The following is a 16932-nucleotide window of genomic DNA, read 5'->3' on the forward strand; positions in this document are numbered from 1 at the left end:
CAACAACAACAATAGTTCCGATGGGGCATGGTGTGTTAGTGAGAGGCAGAAAAATCGTTAATAATGAAATAAGTCTCTATTGGTATATATGGCTATTAGTCGAAGAACAAAATTATGTTTTCCCATACACAGAAAGCCAGGCAGCAATATCATTTCTGCCAAGCTGACGAATATATCTCTCTCGCTCTCATCTGCAGGTTTTTCCCATAAGGCTGTCTCTGATATTGCAGTTAGTCAGTTAGCAAAATCTAGTGTCATACAGCTACATATTTAAATAGAGCGGGCTTAAGTGGGCTAAGTTCGTTCTGCGGTTACACTGGGCCAACTTTAAGTAAAAAATTCTCTTAACTTATTTACAATTAAATCCAATAAAAGCAAGTATTTAGAATAAGCCAGTCAAGTAGAAAATTAATTCATAAATCGTATAAAATTATGTGGGCATGGCTAAATATTCTATTTAGCTAGTAATATACCACGGAATATCAAAAACGAGGAATATGTAAAATAGATCTTGAATTCGTCAGTATATTTACGGTATATGTTTAAAATGAGACGGTATATTTTGGTATATTTATTAGGGTCAGTCCGTATATCTCGTCTCTTCATAAATCCGCTGGTCACACTGTTCGCAGCACTAATTTTTGTCAACTTACTTTGATTTACCTATTTAAGTAAAAAGTTCATATTTCCCGTAATTTATTGCAAATAAATATGTCTGATCAATGGGAAGTTGTTACCAAGTCCCGCAAACAAAAAAATCTGGATAAAAAAGTTACTGCACATACGGAACAGAAGCGTATTGCAGCTCAGATGCCAAAGCTGGAGGAACTCTGTAAGTACATGTAATTAATTGACATTAAAAGAGACTAAATGCACCCGTTAAATTCTGTCCCAGTGCCAACCCAGCAATATCGCAATTTATTCGGATCTACCAACAACAACAGCATATCGAATTCGCCTGCCAAGTCTAGTTCGAGTGCCTCATCATCGAAAAACAAGTCGCCGATCAAGAAAAACGCCATAAAAACAGTTGGGTCTGGAGGCAATAGTGGAGGCGGATCAACCAAGAAACAGATGCCGGCACCTCTGGCTAAGCCGAAAACACTAGAACAGGCCCTCAAGCATATAACTCCGGATGATTTTGCTGCTCAGCTGACGCAAGTGAAATTAAGCTGTCCTGGCTCTGAGTTGCGATGGCTTAGTCATGTAAGTCGGGAAGCAGCCTTTTACATATTACGAAAAGATACGGAGAACAAAAACTAATTTAAGGCAAGCTATCGCAAAAAAAAAAAAGTGAATTCGTGCGTAAAAGCTGCAAACTAAAGTATCGCTGTCGTGGCAAAAATTAGTGGAAACGACAAAGAGAACTCAGGAGTACTTTTTTATAGGAACATGTACATTTATGCAAGTAGCATCAATCGTTCATACGATTTGTATTGTTTAATTTCCTTACAGATTGCCCTTTATTTCAATGGAGCCCTGTCCTACGACTGTGATCCCGTATTCTCTGGACGTTCTGCTCAGTATCCTAGTAATCTGGCGAGTGCTGCTCTCAAGAAATCAGTAGTAGAATTCCTTAGTAGCGTAGGCGAGTCAAATCTAGAGTATTTTTTTTACTCTCTATTAGATGGTATGACTACGGATCTTAACAATAACCAGACGGTGGTTGGCTACAAGTTTATGCTACAGTTAATAGGTCAGAATTGGCCGAGTATTTGCTCTAAAAACTTTGCCAAGACCGCTTTACTGAGAAACTCCTATCAAAATAGGAGCAGCATTTGCTTAAGTATTTTGTGGGCCATCGGACAGGGCGGTTATAGATCACTGAATGAGGGAGTTAAGGTCTGGCAGAATTTAATGTTACCCAATTTGGAACTGAAAACCTACTCAAAGTTTGTAGTAGATTACATAGAAAGGGTCCTTAACGCAGCCGCTGTAGGCACCTCGGAGGATATATTGCTGCTTAATCAGAATGAATTTTTCGCCACCTATAACGCACTGAATGCTACCTATAATAATCTACCCAAGGAGCTCCAGCAAAGCCTGAAGCGGAGTGCAAGTCAGTTGCTGGTGAGTCTGGAAAACAATTAAGTTAAGAGCGCTGCCATTGACTCCATTGCTTTGTTTGTAATTTCAGCAAAAGTACATTTCCAGCCCGGTTAAGCATGCGAATATCTTCCTGACGCTTTTCCGCGACATAACGACTGTAAATAAGCCAATCAACGAAATTGAAGGATGCATTAGTTGCCTTCTCAGCAGCGGTGGGGATGATTGCCTGAAAGTTTGGCGAATGAACTACAAAAAGCAGCAGTTAGCCAGCTTATTGCTACTACAAGCTATAGGTATGGTATGCACATGGCATATAATACGAGTATGTACATGTTACCGATTAATTTTGAATTTCAAACGTTTCAGACAAAGACTGGGAGACATCTACTAATTTACTTGCAAAATCACCAGTATATCACACTTTTCTACATGATTTGCGTCTTTTAAACGAAGAGCTACAGTCAAGCAAACGGAGAGAAAGCTGCCTTGATGAATTAATAGAAGTTTTAGTGGTGAGTTTGTCTATTCACTTGAATATTCCGCGTTTTCGGCATTAGTTTTCCAACACTTCACTTGTTCGTATGTCAATCTGGTCACATTGGTGCTCATGTTTCGCTCTCCCTGAATCGGCTACTGAATCGTTTTTTGCCGTTGGCAACATTAAATTTGTATGGGTCGGACTCATGTGCCGAGAAAACGAGCAGCATGTCCCGCAACATGGGCGCGGGATGGTCAACATTCTGCACACCCTAGGGAAAAGAATATTATAGAAGTGAGGAAAGGTTTGTCATCTCATGGTCCAATAACCAGAAACTAGCCTGTCTCTGCTTTAAAGCTAACAAAACGAAATTTTCCAGTTCATTTTGTCAAACAAATGTCCATCAAAGAAAATGTTATTATTAGTTACTGTTTAAAGCAGCTTCAAAAACAATTTTTACATTCAAGAAAATAGGGTAGTATGCAAGGAAACTATGACTATGACCCAAAGAGTATACTAATGTTTCATACCGTACTTTGACTTTATTTGTCTAAAGATTGTTTTAGACAATATCAAATAAAAGCCGGTATTTCAAATAAGCCAGTCAAGTAGAAAATTGATTCATTAATCAGATAAAATTATGTGGGCATGGCTAAATGTTCTATATAGCTAGTAATATACCACGGAATATAGAAATCGAGGAACATGGTTTCCAATCCTTGACCGAGAACGATTAACCCATTGTAAACCAAGGGTATTTTAATATTCCACCGAAAATAATGAATATATAATAATTTAGCGCAGTTCAGGTGAAAAACATCGTGCTTTTTTTTTAATTCAGTGGAAAGATGTCATGGAACTACAAGAAGAATTTACAATAAGTAATATTTTCCGCCATTTAACTCCAGTCGTTCAACTGTTTAAATAGAGGGGGCTTAAGTGGGCTAAGTTCGATTTCATATCGTTATACGAGACTGAACACAGGTATAAAAAAAATTAAAAAGTTAAACTAAAATTTGTAATGTGCTAAATGGTTCCAGCTGGTGCTAAAAAGAATGAAGTGGGCTAGTTAATCAAAATCGGTCATTTAAATACATTTATGCAGTTTACTTTCGCGTAGAAAGACAGCAATTGCCAATCAAATAAAGTTTCAGAGGGACGCTGCCAACGCGACGTCACTTCGTTGCTGTCAGAGAGAAACATTTGCCGGCGTCTGAGCGAATTTACTCCCCTTTTTATTAATTGATAGTTTTAACTGTCAATATATTCGTGTTCTGCAACTAAACTATTGTTGTTAGTGTGCAAAGTGCGTTTTTTGTCTACGTGTTCGAATCGTCTTATACAGTGTGCGTGTGCGTATGGCTGTGTGTGACGCTCTTGTGTATTGGTACCAGCAAGCTGCATTTTTTCATGGCGTTGCCATGCGGGTCCAGTTGCCGCTCAATTTTCTCTGACCGGACGTGTTGCTTTCGAAAAGTGCTTTCAACATTGTATTTATCAGCAAACGTATGACTTCTTGCCCTATCAGTACACTACATCTGGTGATCTTGCGTCTAGCAAACGCAATCTAAGAAACACCGTCGTCGATGCGAATGATGTGTTCTAGCTATGATTGGCTGTCTTATGCCACTCGCCGCCCCTCTCACCCCATCTCATTTTAGATTGTGCGCACCTCTGCGAACTCTAATTCTTAATACATTCGGCAGTGGTGTCACTTTGGCGTCTCTCCCCCGAAGTTATCCACGTCATAAAGAATAACTTGCCCAAGAAGTAGAAGAGACCAAGAAGAAACAACAAGTAGTTGGGATGTATGTCGGTTCCAGCTTGTTTCAACACGTGGCAGGTCTGTCCATTGTCCATCACGATCTACCGAAATACTCGATATCTTGATTTACGTATGCCCATTTTAAGCTCCTCAAAACTGATAATTTTCATAAAAACAGCAAGAATTCAGCAAGAATTGTAAATAAATACATGCATACATACTTGAATACTTGTAAACTTTAAAGCCCTCTGTTAAAGGTCGTTGAACTCTTAAGATAGTCCAACTTGTATGGCATGGCTTTCTTTTTTCTTCAGTAGTCTCGCAAAGTAAATTTCAACGCCATATTTTGTTCTCTCCCTAAAATCCTTATCAAATTTCTAGTGTTGCCACCTTTCCTGACTCTCACTCTGAAAAACTGGCTGTCCCTGGTCTTAAACATTGTGTGTCGACGAATGTAGCTGCCTCCAATTATTGGAACGCCTTTCTCCCACCGTTTGTCCTCTCCTGCCCTGTCCCTCCAAGAATCCGAAATCGTCTTCAAACCAATTCATTAGCGCTAAGCTGTATCAAAAGCTCAATTTCAAAGCTTAAAAAGCCCTCTTCATACTTTTTAGCAAACACAATTACAAAAATCAAAACAAAACACGTCATTTATTAATTCCGACATATTTTGCAACAGAAGCTGAAAAAAAAACTATAAATACTCGTAGTTATCCGAAATTTAAGAGAAATTAATTTCAAAATGGCTCAGGTTAAACCGAAAAGTAGCAAACAGGGTGGCAAACAAGTGACCGCTGCCAAAAAGGTAAAGAACAAGCTAAACGAACAAATACCTCGAAATATAAGCCTTCTGAAATGTACTTTAATACTAATAAGAACTTCATTCCTACCCCTACAAGACTGTTCAGGAAAAAAGCAGCGCACAGCAAAAGAAGAACAAACAAAATTCTGCGACACAGAAGAAGAAATGTGGCTGCTGTAAGTGGACTTTGGGTAGTATTTTCATCATTGCACTGATTGCTGGCGCTCTCTGCTATGATACCGAGGTCAATGGCAAGGGGGTGTTTGAGAAATCAGCCACTGGCAAAGTACTGAAAAACGCTGGAGTTTTGCCACATGTCCAGAGGGCCTGGTATGTCACCATGGGAGCAAGCGCCCGGGGCTATAAATGGGCGGAGGAACATGTCCCACCGTATGCCGAACCAGCAATTAAGACTTCTGTAGATCTGTGGAAGCTGGCGAGGAATGCAGCATACAATATCATACAATCCGGCAAGGGATACTTCAATACCAAGTGGCCCGTGCTTGCCAAGTTTGTACGTTATTTTTCCAATTCTAAGATGAGGTCATTTCCCAACGGAGTGTTCAAACCGGTTTAGAAGTGATCTTTGTATTTTCACCAGATTGTTTCCTTTGTTAAAAAATGTTTTTTTTTTTAGATTGATCAATATGTGCCCAATTTGTCAAGTAAACTTGAGGCTTTCGTTTCGGGCGCTTGTGATTTGGCCAACAATAGCTACGAAAAGTCTGCCGCGCTAATCAAGGAAAAGATTCTGATGTAAGTTTTACATGAAGAATGAATTAAAGAAAGCATTACTAAGTGATTCTGTGATTTTAGTGGCCGCTTCTCACCAGAAAACATCAATCAGGCGCTGAATCAGACGCGCAATGTGGCTTTGGAATACTACAATCAGTTTCACAAAAAGGTTGATGCCTATGCCAAGCTTAAATGATTCTAAGCGTCAGGCACGCTTGGAAAACATTCTACGAGTAATACCATCCGAAGAATAAACAAGAACACGTCATAGTCAATATTGAAGGAACCACAATTATTTGGCAATTAGTTAAAAAGAATTAATTTGTTTTAAATAAGTATAAATCTCAACTCCTACCATCTCTAAACATCAACATTTCGTCAACATGGACTAGTAAAAAAGCAATACGAGCAAATTATGGTGGATGCCAAGAAAGAACCGATATATCAAAAACCCGATAAAACAATTTGTTTGTTCAATTCATCTCATGCTTATGCATTTATCCCCGCGACCGAAAAATATCAATTTTATAATTAGAGAAGAACGAAACATTTCCAACTGCATTTTGAAGGCTACAGCTCGTACTTCCTGTCCTTGTGATCCGTCTCCATGTCCAGGTCCGCTGGATCAGGGCATGGAAAGACGTGGGATCCTCTGGCCAGCTGATAAGCTGAAGTGGTATATATTTGTATTCATATTATTTGTGTGTACAATTTTCAAAAGACTTCTTAAAATGTAAATTGAGCGTTGTTTAGTTGGTTCTCTGTTCAATAGGCGAATTTTGAGTTTCAATTTTTAATTTCATTTGTACATTAAATTATATAATCGATTTTTGCATAAATAAAATAAAGTTGAATGAAGTATGAGTTTCCTGAATAATTACACGAATAGTTTAGGAAGATATTAGTTTTGTGGGGGATGTGTCTGATCCCCAAAAGGATTCCAATTCTAATCCCATAAAGCAGTGTCCAGAAACATTCTCTGCTCAAGGGACACCTATCAAGAAATTTGAGAGGTACACAAAAGAAAAACGGAATTTTTATTTAATTTTTTTTTTATTATTTTTATTTTTGTTACTAAAATCAATACACATTCTCCAATGGGCTTAGGTCACCTGATGAAGATTCAAGGTATTATGAATGCCGAAATGTAGAGACATTCTGCGTAACAATTTATCTGGAGAATATGCCGATAATTTGCCACTTGCCTGGATATTTTAACAGGACATTTTAAACCGATACATTGCTGCAGGATGATGATTTACGTTGTTGGCTGTGAGTAGGGACAACATCGTGGGTGACTGCACCGAAGTCTGGGCACTGCCTCCAGCGGTAGTCGCCATCAGCTGTTGCTCTTGTTTGCAGAGGCTGCCCGGCTGCTGGGATGGAATTATCACATGTTCCAGGATGCGAAAACTCTGATTATCGGTGGTCGATTTCTGTTGGGATAGATACTATAGATAGATAGATGCGATCTTGTGAATTTCAAGTTTAATTGCATTTACTTACTGATTGTGTCTGCACCACCACACTCGGTTTGTCTTCGGGCGATTGGTACATCTCCATATCTCCGACACTGGGCGGCACGCCCACTCCTGCATCCACCCAGATTGGCACCTCGGAAGTTGTTCCCTTGCTGGAATTCCCCTTTAAAACGGTTGACGACATGGATACTATCTGGGCCGCGGTGCCAGACAGTACCTGAACAATTTCCAACAAACTTTCCGCGGGAATCATCACCATCAAACTGACGCTTGATTGCCCAGGGTTGGCTGCGGCCGTCAGTAGGGCCAACTGCTCCAACTGTGCTGCTGTGAGATTGGAGCAATCAAAGCTATCATCAGCAATCTCGGCCGTCTGCTGGCAACCGACTTCAGGCTTTTGCTGCAGAGGCAAATCGCACTTCGGCAGAGAATTTATACATTCCAGTATAGATTCTTTTTCTCCAATTTTATATTGGCCGACCGGGGGGGGACCACAATTAAAATTAATATTGAATGACATTTTTAATTCTTCTTCTTCGTCTCTTCTTCATTCACTTTAACCACTCACATTTGCCAAAGAAGTAGTACCGTACCGTTATGTTTTCGCTTTTCTTTTTGCTTTTCTTTTTTGCATGCTGCACACATTCACATACATCCACATACATGGATTGACAGAGTACTGAGCCCCGTTTACAATTTTCATTTCACTGCGGCAAAATGGCGGGATTACGGAGTTCCCACCGGTGCGCGTGGATTTCCAGAACCGGATTGCAGAGGATCTTACACAGTTGAAGCATCTTATTGCACGTGTTTGTTCCCGGCCTTGGTGACCGACATTATATCAGATATGTCGATGGAGGGTCGTCGAATGTTCAAATTAGGAGTCCACCCCGGATAGGATAGGATAGGTATCCTATCTCATCTCCTATATAAGAGATATATGTACATTGAAAAAAAATATATATACACAGTGGCGTTGAATTTTTTTTTCAATTTTTACCTGCAAAGTATAGTATTAAAAGTTTGAGTAAAACAGTTTTTTGGGCATTGTAAAAACTTCTCTGAAAGAGAAGTAATTGTAAATGATTCTATCTCACTCTACTCTACTCACATGGGATTTCGCTTTACATTTACTTTTACATTTACTTTACATTTACATTTACTTTACTTTCAACCACGTTTCCACACGTTTCCAACTTCGTTTCCACACGCAGGTCATTTTAAGGTCACGTGTGGAAACGAAGTTGGAAACGCGTGTGGAAACGTTGGAACATTGTTTCGTTGCCGGCCAGCGAAAGTTCGCTGCATACTTTTGGGCGAAGCTTTTGCTAAACTTTTTATTAAAATATTATTATTATTATTTATTAAAAATACTAGGGGCATATTTAAACTTTTTTAATCATTTTAAACCGAAGCTACATTACCTTTTGGGGCGACTTGGCATCGGTACCCTCCGATTTTGTATAGTCATACAGTATCAGACGAAATGTGTACATTCATGTTAACTAAATTTCAACGGATTTTAAGTACGCGCTATAATGCATATTATAGTACTCAATTTTCGTTGCAATTTAATTTCCCTGCTTTGACTGCTTGAAATTTAGTACTAAGAAGTTAAGCAAGCAGTGCATCAAGCAGTTAAACAAGCAGTGTAAAGAAGTGACATTTATAGCAAGTGGCATATCGAAAGATAATATCGAATATTCGAAAATGTTCGAACTCGAATTCAACTAAATACGGTCAAACCCACCGCACAGCTAGAAGCAAGCAGGTATCAGAATTTTAACAGAATGTGTGAATCGAATCATCAACAGCAGAAAAGCTCATTTTAAATGTTCCACCAACACCATCAATAGCTTTATTGCCCCTTCTTCAGAGCTTTCAACAGCATTCGGAGTGCGGCGAAAAATCCTTTCACAAAAGCACAGCCACAACTTCGGCTTGGAGGTGCTCGTGAGTGAGTGCCTTCGCGGCTTGCTTCAGGACAGAGTACGGAAAGCTCTGGACTCGGTTGCCGAGTGAAACAAACATGTTTCGGCCGCGGAAAAGGAAACAACAGAAATTTTCTTCTGAACTCAGAAAAGTCCTTTGATAAATCCCACAACTCGCGGCGCACGTGTTCGGGGAATCGTTGCTTGTGAAATTTACATTATCAAGATTTTTCGTAGTTGTGTTGTCGTTGTCCGCTTTGGTGTTGTGCGAATTTTTGCTTGAAATGCAAAGAAAATGTCAAAAGCCAAAATACGTACATATTTAATGAATTTTTGATTGGTGCTGTCGTCTAACCGGAAAGTGCGGGCAGAATTGATTCAATGTCTGAGTGCTGTGTTTGAAAAAAGTTACCAATTGAAAGCTTCGATCGGTCAGTGTTAAATAATGCCGTATAGCACTATTAGCGTTGCAGAAAACAAATCAAAAAAATGTTCATATGATTAAAAGTATTGTAATATCAGTATCAGCAGTACACAAATCTCCTTCCAAGAAGTAAAAGTCAATGTGAGTAGTAGATTAATACGGTAATTTAGGGACCTCATTACAGATCTTAATGAGTCTTCTAAAATAGAGGTAGTTTTCGCGTGAGGACGTGAACCGGACACCTCAAAAAACAGCCTTTTGAAATACAGCGTGTTCCCAGATAACCTTTATATCTATGCAGATAAAAGAAAAAAAGAGTTTACCAACAAATATGACAAAATTGAACTTATCTGAAGCCGTATGCTTTGTTTTGTCCCACATTTATCATCCCTTTAACCATAATATGCCACAGACAAAAGTGGCAGGGAGCTATACCCTCATTACATATTTTTGGAGCCTATCAGAGAAACTAGGTTTATTGACAGCGTATTTTTTTGGGACCATACAAGTTTAACAGTAGTTCGCTGCCTCTATGGCCGTTGTCCAGGTGATTAATGGTTACGCGGGAGATGTGTAATAAACTTGTAGTTATGGGGAGAAAATAAGCCAGAAGTCAGACACGAGAAGTGTTTTCCCGGTTTGATTCGTTAAGATTTGGTTCTTCAGCCATTGAGTGTTTTGTTTTTTGTATACAATACATACAAAAATAGTAACCTAGCAGCAGGAAAAGCGGGAAATCTACAAGGTAATTATTGGATAATTATATAGCGGAGTGCATTTGGCTAAGACTCTGTTTGCCGGGAAAATGAACACTGATATGTGCGGGACGATGTGCCTTTTTTATAAATACTTAGATATAAACCTGCAGGCCGACAGCATGAAAGCACGTACAACATTGTACTGATCTAGTTCTATCTTACTTTTGCAGTATCTACTTTTCGGCATCATTGAGAACCATGTGAATTATCCGGATAAATGCCTCCAATCAGCGGACCGCACGTGGGGTGAACAAATCAGAACAGAATCAATCTGAGTATAACTAGCAAGCGACGAGGATCATGGCCATGCCCGGGAAATGTAAAGGCTGCGCCTTAATGCTAATCATCACAATTATGACAAGTACCAGTGTAACAAGAACATGGTCATTGGAGGCCCAGCACTTGCCTCAAGCAATCAGGAATCGGCAGGGCATTAAGTCATCACGTAAGTAGCTGCATCCGTAAATATTGATGCCCATTTCCCAATGTACAACCATATGCAAGTAGTTATACATATTTGATTCTCATTTGTAACTGGGAATAATGTTTGTACAAGCTCTAAGCCAGCAGCAACTGTAATTGGGCTACGGCCGCATCTACCCATACAGTATGTTGTTGATCCTCAGAGAGTGCCGTTGGGGCTGCTATCAACACTTGTTTAACTTGGTATTTAAACGAATCACTTTAAATATAACACGCACTGTAAACTAACGAAAGATGTTTCACATGAGTAAATCCCCAGTATCTGGGTATTTTCTCAACTATCATATGGAATATGTAATACCCACCAACTTTAGTTCAAAGCTGCAAGGGCAAAACTGCTCAAAAACATTTTTGGAGTGAAAAATTCGTTGCTACCCATGCAAAACCTCAAAGTCGGCAAAAAGTTTAGACGAATAACATTCTGAACACTTTCACAAACTCAACCGCATTCATAATGTACTCTCAGTACCGCCACCCAACTAAATATGAGGAACTTTAACTGATGTCTAATGCACTAAATGCCTAAATCAATTATGGCCAGCAGGCGAAAAGCGAATGGTACATGCAAGGAAGGGAAAAAAGAAGTCCGCAACCCAGGAACAAAATCTACTTAGCACATGTAGACTTTAATTAAATCGTGGAAGAGCAGGAACAAGGGAGCTGGGGGGCTGGGGAGACGCGCAACGACAAGCGGCAAGCTAGCGCGTCCTCCATGTTAATCAACATACATATTGTTACATATTGCAACTAGGAGGCCGCCAAGCAGAAGGAAGGCCCTGCTATGTTATCTTTCCTTATTTTTTGTGCCCCTGCCCTTGGGGAGTTGCGGCTTTCACACTTGGGGAATGAACGCGTCCCGAGTTGTATGATTACTCGTATGTCTATTATTGCATGGCTTGGATGAGGTTTACCCGCGGTATGCGTGGAGCACATGGGCATCTAGTATTTATATGTATATATAGATTGGCAAGATATACCCGTAGATATATTGGACTTCCAATCTCAAAGCTCTACATATAAATGTGGTAGATTAACTTCTTTGATGGCAACGAATAACATTTATTTGATTTAAGCTCCAAGTTTTACAATAAGTATGTATGTTTTTGAGTTGTTATTATGCGCTTGAGTGGCTGAACTGAGAACTGAGTGATCTCTCCCTCTTTCTAACGGCTCTCTCAGAGCTGATTACTGCCCTATACAGACGACGCGACGAAACCACGACCGCTTCGTGTCTCTCTCTTTCCTTCGTTTCCTACATAAATGTCGGCGGGCCAGAGCTTTCTCTCTTCTTCTGCATATGTCGTGCTCGTAAGCTGCTAAGTTCTTCTAGGAGCAGATTGTATAGCTTGCAAGAATGGCCTGGGACAAACAAGAACGTGCTTGAGACGACATGCACACTTTTAGAAATCGATACTCTAGCTCTGTCTGACACGTCTACTTTACACTTGTGACATTGGTCAAAGGCTTGTAGCACACAGAAATACGCATACTCCATGCCAATTTTCCATGCATCTTCATCGGGATGACAAGCCAATGCAAAGTCAAGCCGCATTCTAAAAAATGCGAAACCTTTTGTGTTTTTTGTGCTGAAGTCAAGCCACGAGAATGAACGTCCCTCATCGATTTAAATAAAAAGATAAATACGCAAAACCATTAAAATCAATCCTTTGAGGGAGAAGTCCGGGTGGCTCTCGTTTCTGCCAGAATCTAGATCGTAAAATAATTTTATGACCTCCCAGCCTGGCCGCACAATTAAACTTGTCAAGTGAAAGCTGCGTAAAATTTGTATATCATGAATTATTTTCATTTCGGGACAATTAAGAAAGTTTCGGTGATGTATTTTATTACAGGATAGCAGAGTAGCAGTAAAAGCATCACCTAAAGTTACTTTAAAGCCTTCTGGAGTTAAAAGTAATCTCCGCAATGGTTAATTGGTGGCCACATTTTACAATGGCTTTGTTTATGTTTTAGGACAAATTATAGAGCATTGAGTACCAATTGCCAAAACGATGGAAATGAATTACTTGTCTTTCAGCTCGACTCCTACCCGTGGCTGTAGAAAAATAAAAATAATTGAATCAGCATATCATAAAACAAGAGAGAGGAGAGGCACTGCCCTTTGCTTTCACTTTAATTACAAAAACTTGTATTTACCATTACAAAATAAGTAGAAACTCAGCATAGCACGTACTCAATCTACACACTCGTATGTGTATCGTAGGATCTATAGGCATTGGCGACGAGAAGTACGGTTTACTTTTGCTAGGACAAACTTGTACTACAGAAACACGAGATGTCAAAGGATTCTGTGCAGACGACCAATGGTCATTAAAGCGGCCGCAGCAGCTTGGATGGGAATGGGAATCAACACAGACTCATAAAAATCATGGGTGCTGGTCGCTATTGTCCTGCCTTATATGTACATTTCATTCTCCTTTGTTTTTTGCGCCCAAACCAAAGTGTACTTTGAATTGTTTTACATATTTCAAAAACATGTGTCGTGTCGTATGTGCGAAATATTTATTGTGTCGATTTTTCACAGAAAGAGCAATTCATATGACCATATTGCATAGAACACACCAGGAACTTGGAGATAGAGTGGAGATGGAGATTCAGCTTCTATTGTGGAACTTTCGGCGTATATTTTGGTTTTCTATGTGCATTCTTTGGATATTTAATACAAATTTACTGCGAGCTCTGCCTACGATCTCAGGGTTTACAAATAAGAAAGCCCCGAACGGAAGGGGCAGCCAAAGAGAAGCAGGAAGTATAAAATAAATAAAAACTAGCAGTGTATTGCGAGTATTTACTGTACCAGAGCTCTCTGAACCAACTGTAACCATCTCTTGTTCTCCCGATGGTGGCCCGCTGATAGGCTAGGCTGAGGGGGACGAGTGGGACGAGTGGGACGAGGCGGGAAGCAACAGCCCCAACCATTTCGCCAAATTACAAACAAAGCTTATTTGCGGTTATCTCGCAAAAGCATCTCTGCGACACATTCGGAGCGGGGGGATGGGCGGGCGAGTTTCTCTCCTCGTAATTGAGTTGATAAAGGTTCGGTGTGGCGCTCGCATTGTTTGCGTAATTTGTGTAATGCATGCAAAGTTAATTACCTCGGGGAACTTCGTAATTAGAAATGTGATGGAGCGCGCCTCGCAGTGCCGTTGACATCCGCCTCTAAGTGAGTACTCCTCGTACTTCCCGCCCGCTAGCACAAATCAACACCACACCATATTGTCCTTGATAACTTTTCAGACATTTTTCAATTGCGCTAATTGTCCAGAAAGTTTATCAAGCATTCGATATTCCGAAAGTATTATTATTACTTATTTTTGTGGTCTGTATATGCTGTGTGCAATTTTAAAATAATTTCTCTATACAACATCAAAACTTTCTAGACTACAAGAACTGGGAATTGCAGCAAGTCATTCGCTCTCTATTGTTCCGAGTGATTAAAGTCAGTGTGAGGGCAAAAGATATCTGCACAGGCCCTTAACTTTTCAGCGTACGGTGGGAATCTTATCATATATGTATGTATATAAGTTCCATGCAATGTACATGGCTTCGGATCTGCAGGGGTACTTCATCCTTCGGCTTTCAAACTATAAGCAGGCCCTTTCTTGCTCCTGTGCTCGAGTTGCATTGCTCATTTTCAAATTACCGTTCCACGAAAGTATGCCGCAGGATTACAATTAAGAAACTTTCAATTGTTCGCTTAACTTGTATTGAAATTGCATTGTGTTCTTAGATTCCTGCGGCCTTTTCCCGCCATTCATCTCATTTTGAATTCGCTGGATTCGCCTCTGCCCAGGAAATATTTTCTTACAACTCCTCTTGATTGCCATTGATTGTTTTGGCCGTTCCATAGGTTCTTGTAAGGGGAGATCCATTGGTAAGGACTGAAACAACCTGTAACGCTTGGATCAGCGAGCGAGCTAGTTCGCAGCGCCATCTAGTGGTCGGCACCGTAAGGGCCGTGGTAGACCAAACACCCTCTATGGGCTAGGTCGGGGAGATCACGAAAAGTGGCATAGGAAGAGTGATAGAGTTAACAGCTTGGATTGTCAACTTTCTCTGGCATTTCACCCTGTCCTTTGAGAGGGCCCGAGGGTTGTAGCTTGTTGAGGGGCTTGGCTTCGGTCTCTTCCCGTTTTGGCGCTCGACCCGAGCGTTCGTTTTGTCTATCAACAGCCAACAAGTATTTTTTATAAGTGCTAAAAAGGAAAAAAAAGTGTAATCGCGGCGGGAGGAGAAGAGCTTCAGCATTCCGGCATTAGTTTTCCAGCCTAGGTAAGATTGAGAAGGGTAAAGGAAAATTGGACTAGTCAGATAATTTCATCCGTGTAGGACCGGCCATTGGCGCAGGGGATACCGCAAAGGAGGAACGCCGCATCGCCGTATTTTCTTTGCAAAGCGGCCCGGATCAGCTTCGCGGATCCAAAGACGCGAGGCGTCGAGGAGATCGAGAGTCCAAGGGACGCCAGAAGGGGTCCAGAGGAGCAGCCAAAGCAGCGGTGGAAAAAAAATTGCAGGCCCAAGTACACGGGCACCGACGTCACGCTAGCGGGGGTTGAGTGGTTTTTGGGGAAGAAGAAAAAAAAACTCAATCGTCTTTTTGGAGAGCGAGCCAAGGCAGGGCTATATAGCGTAGCTAGAGCGAAAGCAAGAGCAGTCCGAGATTTGGCGGGGTCTTTCGAGTGGCTTCGCGAGTGCTTTTACCGTCCCAGGGAACGATGGAGTGATTTCGGAAGGGAGAAAATCTAAAACTAAAAGAAGCCGGGAATGGCAGAGATCTGTATTAATAATAGGTTTCAGTGTTAAGTGTTTAGTGTTAATAATTTAATGAGTTAAGTAATATTTCTTTGTTAGTTTTTTTGTGCGTTAAAGTCTGCGACAGTCGGCGAAGGGCAGGAGAAAGAGAAGGAAAAAAAAGAAAGGGCAGAGAGAGTTTTTTGTTGTACTCGAGTGGAATGAGTCACTCAAAGTAAGAGTGGAGCGAGCAAAGAGTGAATTTGTGAGTGAGGTTTTTTTTTGTGTGCCTTTGTTTTACTCCCGATTGGAGTTCACTTTACAGGTCCAAATCTCCTCCGGGAAGCGCTTCATCGGTGGATATGCGGATCATCGGGTGAGTGAGAACGAACAAGAAAATTTAACCCTGGCAATTCCACTCATGAGAGAAAAAAAAAGAGAGATTTAGATAATTACATAATTCCCCCTATTGTTTGTTCCGTTTCTTCCCCCCCCTTTCGGTCTGGCTGTTGTACTGTCTTTATACATGAATTCCGAGATAATTGTTAGTTTTATTCCTCATCATTATTAAGCAATTTTATTGATATTATTTTTTTTCATTCTTTTTACTTTTTATGCGTACTTTTTGTTGAGTTATGTTTAGTGTTAATTTAGGAATCGCTCAGTTTTTAGTCATAATTCAATAAATTTTATAATGTTTTAGTTCACAGTTTTTTTTTGCCTTCGGCTAGCCAAATGCCCCTGAAGATCCCATAACGACGCAAAGGGGTCATTCCATATAGATTGTGACCTAGGAATGGCCAAGGTAGGGAGGGTCAATCCGCCCTCAACGAGATCTGAGGCGGGGAAAAGCGTTCGGGGACAGATCGGAGAAAGGGCCAATTATGTGTGCAAGCAATTTTAGGTCCACCTTAACTCTCGTCGTAGCACGCATAAATTTTAACTTGTTAATAATGAAGATAGGCATCAGGTGAGAGGAGGGCAAGATCACCACCCCAATTAGCCGACGAGCATCCCAGCCGGGAATAACCGCGTGCGCCCTTCTCCCACTCCCCAACATCCAGCCTGGTTCGTTACAGTTATAAGTAATTATTAATTTCATTATTATAAAGTTAGTGGCGCCCAACAATGGGACCCAAAATAATTGGTAGAACCGCATCCCGATGTGGTCAACAATATAGCAGAAACACACACATCAAAAATACTTTCGGTTTTTCTGGCAAACGATGTACATATGTAGTGGGCTTGAGAAGAGAGGCATATACGTTTATTCGCTT

General features: G+C 40.6%; 3 protein-coding genes across 5 annotated transcripts in view; 2 read left to right on the forward strand and 1 right to left on the reverse strand.

Annotated features, from left to right (window-relative positions):
* The first annotated feature begins 711 nt into the window (after nucleotides 1–711).
* LOC6589054 (transmembrane protein 214) lies at nucleotides 712–6290 on the forward strand. 2 transcript variants are annotated; one of them, XM_002014270.2, is made up of 8 exons: nucleotides 712–832; nucleotides 896–1206; nucleotides 1456–2070; nucleotides 2138–2342; nucleotides 2416–2561; nucleotides 5192–5608; nucleotides 5732–5850; nucleotides 5911–6290. In XM_002014270.2, exons 1-8 carry the CDS (start codon nucleotides 712–714, stop codon nucleotides 6023–6025), a joined length of 2049 nt encoding a protein of 682 aa, XP_002014306.1. In that variant the 3' UTR covers nucleotides 6026–6290. The 2 variants fall into 2 exon arrangements, with proteins under 2 accessions (XP_002014306.1, XP_026844282.1); XM_026988481.1 differs by lacking the exons at nucleotides 712–832; nucleotides 896–1206; nucleotides 1456–2070; nucleotides 2138–2342; nucleotides 2416–2561 and adding an exon at nucleotides 4990–5097.
* Nucleotides 6291–6909: 619 nt separating this feature from the next.
* Nucleotides 6910–7895, reverse strand: LOC6589053 (helicase domino). 2 transcript variants are annotated; one of them, XM_026988832.1, is made up of 2 exons: nucleotides 7336–7895; nucleotides 6910–7265 (listed from the first exon to the last, which is right to left on the reverse strand). In XM_026988832.1, exons 1-2 carry the CDS (start codon nucleotides 7828–7830, stop codon nucleotides 7044–7046), a joined length of 717 nt encoding a protein of 238 aa, XP_026844633.1. In that variant the 5' UTR covers nucleotides 7831–7895; the 3' UTR covers nucleotides 6910–7043. The 2 variants fall into 2 exon arrangements, with proteins under 2 accessions (XP_026844633.1, XP_026844632.1); XM_026988831.1 differs by having other exon boundaries at nucleotides 6910–7280.
* Nucleotides 7896–10599: 2704 nt separating this feature from the next.
* The window catches only part of LOC6589051 (zwei Ig domain protein zig-8), a 34022-nt gene continuing 27689 nt past the window's right edge, over nucleotides 10600–16932 (forward strand). The window contains exon 1 of the mRNA XM_026988918.1: nucleotides 10600–10868. Within this exon, the coding sequence (XP_026844719.1) occupies nucleotides 10724–10868 (145 nt within the window). The 5' untranslated portion in view covers nucleotides 10600–10723. The remainder of the gene's footprint in view (nucleotides 10869–16932) is intronic.

This window comes from Drosophila persimilis, unplaced genomic scaffold (genome assembly GCF_003286085.1).
Source record: "Drosophila persimilis strain 14011-0111.01,24,50 unplaced genomic scaffold, DperRS2 tig00000191-arrow-pilon, whole genome shotgun sequence".
Lineage (NCBI taxonomy): Eukaryota > Metazoa > Arthropoda > Insecta > Diptera > Drosophilidae > Drosophila > Drosophila persimilis.

Coding starts and splice junctions, on each gene's coding strand:
- LOC6589054 (XM_002014270.2), top strand. CDS start 712: ATGTCTGATCAATGGGAAGTTGTTACCAAGTCCCGCAAACAAAAAAAT. Junction 2,071..2,137: donor GGAGTGCAAGTCAGTTGCTG/GTGAGTCTGGAA, acceptor TTGTAATTTCAG/CAAAAGTACATTTCCAGCCC. Junction 5,609..5,731: donor GGCCCGTGCTTGCCAAGTTT/GTACGTTATTTT, acceptor TTTTTTTTTTAG/ATTGATCAATATGTGCCCAA.
- LOC6589053 (XM_026988831.1), bottom strand. CDS start 7,830: ATGTCATTCAATATTAATTTTAATTGTGGTCCCCCCCCGGTCGGCCAA. Junction 7,281..7,335: donor TGGTGGTGCAGACACAATCA/GTAAGTAAATGC, acceptor ATCTATCTATAG/TATCTATCCCAACAGAAATC.